Source organism: Chrysochloris asiatica, unplaced genomic scaffold, assembly GCF_000296735.1.
Source record: "Chrysochloris asiatica unplaced genomic scaffold, ChrAsi1.0 scaffold00116, whole genome shotgun sequence".
Taxonomy (NCBI): Eukaryota; Metazoa; Chordata; class Mammalia; order Afrosoricida; family Chrysochloridae; genus Chrysochloris; species Chrysochloris asiatica.
In genome coordinates this window covers 8,368,520-8,377,206 of record NW_006408634.1, presented here as the reverse complement: position 1 = coordinate 8,377,206, position 8,687 = coordinate 8,368,520, and the positions used below count along the sequence as shown (strand labels likewise).

At 44.6% G+C, this 8,687-nt stretch overlaps 1 protein-coding gene across 1 annotated transcript in view; it reads left to right on the top strand.

Annotated features, from left to right (window-relative positions):
- The window catches only part of LOC102810627 (zinc finger protein 585B-like), a 21,877-nt gene that overhangs the window by 1,222 nt on the left and 11,968 nt on the right, over positions 1–8,687 (top strand). Inside the window, exons 3-4 of the mRNA XM_006868423.1 lie at positions 2,308–2,434; positions 2,767–4,339. Of these exons, the coding sequence (XP_006868485.1) occupies positions 2,308–2,434; positions 2,767–4,339 (1,700 nt within the window). The remainder of the gene's footprint in view (positions 1–2,307; positions 2,435–2,766; positions 4,340–8,687) is intronic.

Sequence of the window (8,687 nt, the reverse complement as noted above, 5' to 3'; positions counted from 1 at the left end):
TGCTGTGTGACAACACATCTCTATAAATATACTCTATAATGATACCGACTTGTATATTGGGTATATTTTTATTGTCGAATGATGGGACGTTTTAAACAGGGAGAAATTGTTGTTGTTCTTAAGTACTGATGACACAATTCTAACTCTTACCCACCGTGTAGAACACTTCTGAGGGTCGGCTCGTGTGTTTGAACAGTCCAGTGCTTATCCTACAGTGTTTCACCAGAAGTGCAGAAATAGAGAGCTAACGAAAAATGGAGTCTCAAGTACCATCATGTAGCTTCATCAGTAATTGATAAGGCCATTCAGTATTATAAGAATGTTAGAAAGTGTTGGTAAAACACAAAACATAAGTACAAAGTACCCGCTTTCCCCCTCCTCTGTTTGGTTCTGACCCTAGGTGCCCATGAAGCACTTCTTTCTGTAATCCTAGTCGCTGCACTGAGGCCAGATCTCACAAGTTCATGGGCTCCTATTCTGTAGACTGCCGGACGGGCGGGTTCTAGCCACAAGTTTGAGAATGCACACAACACACTACTTCTGACCTCTTGGCTAGAGATTTGTGGTGTGCCTTATCTCTTCAGGATTCCAGATGCAGTCTTGTGAGTCTTCCTGGGCTCAGTCACTTTTCACCTGTTGGTTGCCACTACTCCTCTGGTTTTCGTAATACTCTGCAACAACTTCCAGTCACCACAAAAAGTACTGTCTTTACCATTTCAGCTTTATGAGAGCAAACCAGTATATAACCGAGGGGATGCATAGGGCCATAGGTGCTTGTGGGTCGCAGTGCGGACCTTCATGTGTCATCCATGGACATCCATGGGCCTTTCACCAAATGGAGGCCTTTGGATCTGTATGTCCAGACCCTTTAGTGATTGTAGTACATAGTCTAGAGTGATTGGATTCATCCCATCTCCCTCCCCTCAGGTGATCTTGACCTTGAAGAAGTGATGTAATTTGTTACTAATCTTGTTGCACATCTGTATTTATGTGATGATGTGAACTGAGGTATAGCATAGTTTGTACTTTATGTCATTACTGTGAATTAATATAACACAACAGCTGGAATCCTAGTCATTTTGCTGGAGTGCTTGGGTTTTTTAACTAAACCATGGCAATGGAAACTTGTGCAGAGTGAGGACATGTCTTTTTAAAGTGGGTAATTAAAAAGCAAATTAGTTTTAAATTATATCTCAGGAACCTGTGTATCAGGGGCCCTGCTGGCGTAGTTACTAAGCATTCTGCTGCTAACTGACAAGAACATGAGATGCCACCATGCAGGAGAGAACTGTGGAGACCTTTGTTTCTTAAAGATTTACAATCCTGGAAACCCAGTGGGGTACTTCAAGTTATTTGTAGGAATGGCGTCACTAGGGTTTGTGTCAGTCAACACCCCTCATCTATCAGGGTTCGATGCGTTGGTCCCAGCACCTGTCATAGTGGGGAGAGGTGGATTTTAATCGTTGTCTATAAGAAGGAAGGAGATGTGGGTTTGTGGATTCTCGAGACTGGAGGGTATTGGGTGCAGGCAGGACATCAGGCACGTCGGTATGGAGATGTGGGGTCGGGTGGGATTCTCTCCTGTGGGGAATGTGAGGAGGACGGTTACACATAACATGACACGACCTCTAGTAAAGTCACTATGTACAGATACCCTTTTGCTTGAATACGACATTGGCTTGCCCCCTGTGTGTATCGAAGAGTTATTTCTCTACATGATGAGGAAGTTGTTAAGGACTTTATCAGAAAAAATCATTAAAAGCAGTTACCTAAGGCAGAAAACGTACAGGCCACAATTAATTATCTGAGTTTTTTAGAAATACGGTTTCCACATGCCAACTTCACAAAGTCCTACATTCAGAAACACTCCTCCCACTTTTCTGTGTAGTTGCAGTTTCCCTCCCCTCCTCCTTTCAGTCTTCACTGTACCTTAGTGCTTAGCCTGAGACCACCTTCTGGATCCCTTTTGTCGTACTCTGGACCGTCTTGGAATTCCTGCTTTATGAATCCTCGATGCCATGTTCTTGACTCTCTTTTCTGCTCAGATTGATTCACAAGTCATTTGTTCAGTGTGGTCACATGTGTTCAAGGGCCAGGATGTGTTTTCTGCAGCATTGGTGCTCCCCACAGGGTTTCCCATCATGTTGCTACCAGCTATGTCCAGCAGAACTTTCTATGGAGAACTATGTTCACTGAAAGAATGGGATGAACTTCTTTAGATTCAGGCTCTTCAGGGCCACCAGTGAAACTTCTCACATTGCGAAAATGATGGGGACTTGCTGTGCACTGACTTATCGCTTCCTCTAGGAGCCAGTGACTTTCGAGGATGTCAACGTGGTGTTCACAAAGGCTGAATGGAAGAGACTGAGCGCTGAGCAGAAGAAGCTCTACAGAGAAGTGATGCTGGACACTTACAGGAATCTGCTGTCTTTGGGTGAGGATGTGCTGTCTTCTCTTCCTTTATTAATTCAATAGCTATTTATTAGCTACCTAATATATACCAAAGGAGCTATGGAGTATATGGGTTAAGCACTCAACCAACCGGTAACCATAAGGTCAGCAGTTCACACCCAGCAGCTGGTCTGCAGCATATTGATGTGGCCTTGGACTCCGTCTGTGACAGTTCTGCTCTGTCCTATATGAGTCACACCAGGTTCAATAACAATGGTGGTGTTGTGTGTTTGTTTTCAGCCAGGTGCAGAAAAGGCCACACAGGTACAGGAAGAAAGCCCAACTCCACATGTAGGGCGAATTCTGTGGAAATAGGTAAAGTGATGAAGGAATTAAAAATGTTAAGATTTGGAGCAGACAGCTACAGAGAGGATGGAGCCGACTGTGGTCTGAAGGCAGACTTCATCACAAACCAGAGGTCGGTCTTCTGGGGGCATCCCTATGTTTGCAGTGACTGTGGCCGAACTTTTCACCGGCAATCAGACTTGCAACAGCACCAAAGGAAACACTCCGACGAGAAGGCATACGTGTGCAAGGAGTGTGGGCGTAGCTTTAAATTCCAGTCATCCTTCAGCCACCATCAGAGGACACACTCAGGGGAGGAACTGTATGATTGCCGTGAGTGTGGCCGAGCCTTCTACCGGAAAGTGAACCTTCTCATGCACCAGAGGACACACTCAGGGGAGAAGCCATATGTTTGCCGTGAGTGTGGCCGAGGCTTTACTCATAGTTCAGTCCTTCGTTCTCATGAGAGAACACACACAGGGGAAAAACCATATGTTTGCGATGAGTGTGGCCGAAGCTTTGCCCATAACTCAAGCCTCCTTTACCACCAAAGGACACACTCAGGGGAGAAACCTCATGTGTGCGAGGAATGTGGACAAAGCTTTCATGTGAAGTCTGCTCTAAATAGTCACAAGAGGACACACTCAGGGATAAAACCTCACATATGCCAGGAGTGTGGCCGAGCCTTTGACCGGAAATGGACTCTTCTTGCCCACCAGAGGAAACACTCAGGAGAGAAGCCATATGTTTGCAGTGATTGTGGCCGAGGCTTTGCCAATAAGTCAAGCCTCCAGTATCACGAGAGGACACACTCAGGGGAGAAACCTCACGTGTGCGAGGAATGTGGGCGTAGCTTTCTTGTGAAGTCTGCTCTCAATAGTCACCAGAGGACACACTCAGGGTTGAAACCTCATGTTTGTGAAGAGTGTGGCCGCGCCTTTGACCAGAGAGGGAGCCTTGTCTCACACCAGAGGATACACTCAGGGGAGAAACCACATGTGTGTGAGGAGTGTGGTCAGGCGTACTTCTGGAAATCGAATCTTCTCTCACACCAGTGGAAACACTCAGGAGAGAAGCCATATCTTTGCAGTGAGTGTGGCCAAGCCTTTGCCCATAGATCAGGCCTCCGTTCCCATGAGAGGAAACACTCAGGGGAGAAACCTTATGTTTGCAGTGAGTGTGGCCGAGGCTTTGCCCATAACTCAGGCCTCCGTTACCACGAGAGGACACACTCAAGGGAGAGACCTCATGTATGCCAGGAATGTGGACGAAGCTTTAGTGTAAAGTCTGCCCTCAATGTTCACCAGAGGACACACTCAGGGTTGAAACCTCATGTGTGCCAGGAGTGTGGCAGAGCCTTTGACCGGAAATGGAGCCTTCTCTCGCACCAGAGGATACACTCAGGGGAGAAACCACATGTGTGTGAGGAGTGTGGCCAAGCATACTTGCACAAAGGGGCTCTTCTCGCACACCAGAGGAAACACTCAGGAGAGAAGCCATATGTTTGCAGTGAGTGTGGCCGAGGCTTTGCCCATAAGTCAAGCCTCCGTTACCACCAGACGACACACTCACGGAAGAAACCTCACGTGTGCCAGGAGTGTGGGCAAGGCTTTGTTGTGAAATCTGCTCTTAATATTCACCAGATGAGGCATTCAGGGTTGAAACCTCTTGCATGTGATGAGTGTGGCCGAGCCTTTGACCGGAAGTCAAACCTTCTGACGCACCAGAGGACACACACAGGGGAGAAACCATTTGTATGTCATGAGTGTGGCGTGTGCTTTAAGTGGAAGTCAGACCTACATACACATCAGTGGAGACACGCAGGTGAGAAGCCACATGTGTGCAAGGAGTGTGGGCAAGGCTTTATGAAGAAGTCCAGCTTGTTTTCCCACCTGCAGACACACTAAGGGGGTAATTTCATGTGTGCTAGGAGTTGCGGGGAGGCTATGTCGTGAAGTCTGCCTCAGTAACACCTGAAGAGGCAATCGGGAAAAGCTTCACGTGTGCAAGGAGTGTAGGATTGGCTTTTACTGGATATTAGAATTACTACACCATGAAAGTACACATAGGGCAGAAGCTGCTTGTTTACATGAGTGTGCTCAAGGGTTTCCTCAGATGTCAAGCTTACTTTACCACCAGAAGCCACATCCAGGAGACAATACCTGTGTGTGCAAGGAGTTTGGGCGATGCCTTGTTGGCAAGTGGGCCCTCAGTAATGAGAGAAGACACTCAGGGGAGATGCCATATGTTTGCAGTGAATGTGGCCAAGCCTGAGCTCAGAAACCAGACCTCCTGTCCCACCAGAGGACACACTCAGGAGACAAGGCTCACATGTGCTAGGCGTTATTTCGAGCATTCAGTTGTACAAAAAGACACACTCAGATGTGTAGCCTTATGTTTCCTCTGAATATGTTCCCAGGCCTTGAGCTGTAAATTGCGCTTCTTCCTCTATCAGAAGACACAGGTTCGAATCTGTGTGTGTCTCGAGAATGGACAGGAATGTGCAAACCGCACACTTCAGCTTTGGAGAAGTGCTGCTGTTTGTAAAAGAATCATTTTGTGGCGAGAGGGAATGTGAAGTTATTATCAACAAATTATCTCTCTTTTAACACTTTCAAGACGTTATTGTCTGCTTTGACTTTTTGGTTGAAACCACGTGTTTTCACCAAATGATAGTGATTTTGAATTTTAAAAAATTTTTTTTAAGTCTGTGGATACAGGGCATGGTGGGCAGAGCCAATTGCATTAGATGCACACAGGAATATAACGACAAACATGTTTTTATAAAAAAAGATATGTTAAAACATTTTTTTCATAGTAGCCAGCGTGAGCGTTATGGAGACGTGGGGGTACCATAAGGGGCAACTTTCTCCTCAGCTCCTACACCAGCTCCTCGACCTCCTGTGCCGCCCAGAGCAGGGCCTAGGGTGATGAGCTGGGCTCCTGGACACGCCCCCTTCCTGCCCTGTCCCAGTGCTGTGACTCCATGGTGCATTCTTGGTGGACCTTGAACGGAGGGTTGTAGGAAGCTCCAGTGGTTGTCACCTCCGTGATAGGCAAATGGGACAGCTTGATGTGGACATGTCATGGCCGCTGGAGGAAGACACAGCCGGGAATGATGTATCTCAGTAACTCCTGGTTCCAAATCACCTGCTGCAGTCAGGTTTGGTTTTATGCAATTGTAGATCAACAGTCAACGGACATGTTTGGAGTATATTTTAAATATCAGCGTTTGGGTGTTTTTACCCACATAAGTTTGATAATAGAAATTTATTGGTCAAGAGGTTTCAGAACCTTGAGGATATTATGTTGAGTGAGATTGTTCCTATTGTTATGTGCCATCGAGTAGGTTCCGACCCATAGTGACCCTGTATAAGATTTCCAAGGAACTGCTGGTAAGATTGAACCACCAACCTTGCAGTTCAAAATACTTTGCAGTCTGACGCATTTGCTCATGGCACTTAGTCAACCACAAATGGACAAATATAAAATGAGACCATTGCATTAAAAGTTAATAGAAAGTTTCTGGATAAAAAAACAAATTATATGATTGTTATCAGGGGTGGGATGGAAGGGAAAAGTATTCACGTGTCAAGAGGGTAGACACGTGACACATGTTAACGTGGGTGACGGGAACATTGGCAGAGCAAAGCTGAAGGTAGTGAGAGACACAGGGAACGAGTAAAAGGAAATCATGCTAATTGCTGTTAATTATTAGGAGTCCTGGTGTGGCGCTGCGGGTTAATGCACCAGACTGCACAGCCGTTTGAACTGAAAGGTCGGGGTTTCAAGCCGCTACGGGTCAGAATCGACTCCACAGCACTTGACAATGACGACAATGGTACATGGCGGGAACTGCAAATTTTATAGTGAAGCAAATGATGATTTTCTGAATGTAAACCTGTCCTTTAAACCTTCACAAAATACACAATAAAGGATTTAAAGACTAAAATATGAAATGAAGCATGATTTCTTATATGTAAAACTGATTTTCTGCTCTTTAAACCGTCATTCAATTCACAATAAGCAGTTTTTTAATAAAAGATAAAAATCTTTCAGAAAATATAAACAAATGTGGAAATGTAAAGGTGAATGTTTTATAGCAAAAGGGAGGGGGTGATTATCTTTGCCGTCTAGGAGCAGAGGTCCCTGAAACCATCAAGGTAGAAGAGCGGAGTGCAAGACCCTACCCAGAGAAGCAGTGACTCCAGAGATGGAGTGGCTGGGACTCCAGACCCAGAGCTGGAGAGGGGCTTTGTGCTGACCTTGGGGAACAGGCTTGCAGCTTATACCCTTTGGTTGGTTGATGATGCACGGAGTGGATTGTAACCATAGCAATGAAACTATATAGGAGGATGAATGTAAAGCTAATGTTCTCCTATGTAAACTCTCACATAATTCACAATAAACAAAAAAAAAGTTAAATGATTAACCTTATATCTAAAACCATTCTGATATGTAATAATTTAAAAATGTAATACCATATTTTTAGGATGTGCAAATACACTAATTATTCAATCTCTAAACATTTGGCAGCTGAAAACTATGGGTAAGTGAAGTGAATTTCCCAGTTTAACCATTGATTTTGACCCTGTACAAGGTTTCCGAGGAGCTACTGGTGGGTTTGAACTGCTGACCTTGTGGTTCGCAGTCTAGTGCTGATCCTATAAACTCCAATAGAAAGTATAGTTTATAAAAAATGGAATATGATCTATTGATAGGAAAGAAATTCTTCTGTATGTAATATCAATGACCAATGTAGCAAGAAGAGTGAGTTGCCATAGAGTGGATTGGGACTCTTGGCAACCCCATGCCAGAAATGCTCCTCAGGATTTTCAAGGCTCTGGCCTTTCTGGTGCAGATGCCCAGGCCAGTCTTCTGACCCTTTCATCAAGCCATCCAGACCACTTAACTGTGTGTGCTATTCAGGCACAATGGGACTCCAGCAATGACATGCTGTGTGTCACAAGAGAAGATAGGCAGCCCTGGGAAACATTGAGCAGAACCCCAACTAGAAACATGCCCCAGTTGCTGCTGCTTAGGGTGTTCTGTCAGCAATTCCTCAGCCAACATGCACTTACTTTGTTGTTTTAGTTTAATTAAGCATGATGGGGTTATAGAACATCCACACAAACAGATATGGTATGTAGTTTCCTGAAACTTTGAAGGTCAGGGTATCTTTTCCTTTTGGCAACAGGCATAATCAATTTGTTTTATTTACCTGTACACATTATGAAACACATTTTTCATGAGCTAAACTTTGCAGAAGGTAACTGGCATGTTGTAGAAGGAACCATCATCCAGTTCTCACATCAGAGTCCTAGGAAAAGGGCCAGAAAGTTGGGCTCCAAGCTGTGCCTTAAGTTTTTACAGTCCGTGCATGAGCAGACAAGAGTTTATTACTAACTTTAAGGACTTCAACAAGAGGAAAGTCACCACATTTGAGGGTTAGGGTCAACTGAGAATTTGTTCTTAGGTTCTGTCAAGCTAGTTCCAATTTGAAGCAACACCACAACTACAAAACAACAAAACACTCCCCATTCGAGTGCCATCCTCACAATTGCTGTTTAAGCCCATTGTTGCAGCTACTGTGCCTATCCATATATTTGCGGGTTTCCTCTTACTTCTGACCCACTATTGCAAAGCCTATACAGGATCGCTATTGGTCAGAATCGACTCTAAGGCACTTAACAATAAACAAGCATTCAAATTTACACACCCACCACTAAAGCCAGTGAGGATGAAATAGAATTTACCAACTTCTTTATAATCTGAAATTAATCAAACATGCAATCATGATGTATTGGTCATTACTGGTGATTGGAATGCAAAGGTTGGGAGCAAAAAGGAATGATCAGTAGTTGGAAAATATGGCCTTGGTGATAGAAATGATTCTGGAAATCACATGATAGAATTCAGCAAGATCAATGATTTGTTCATTTCAAATACCT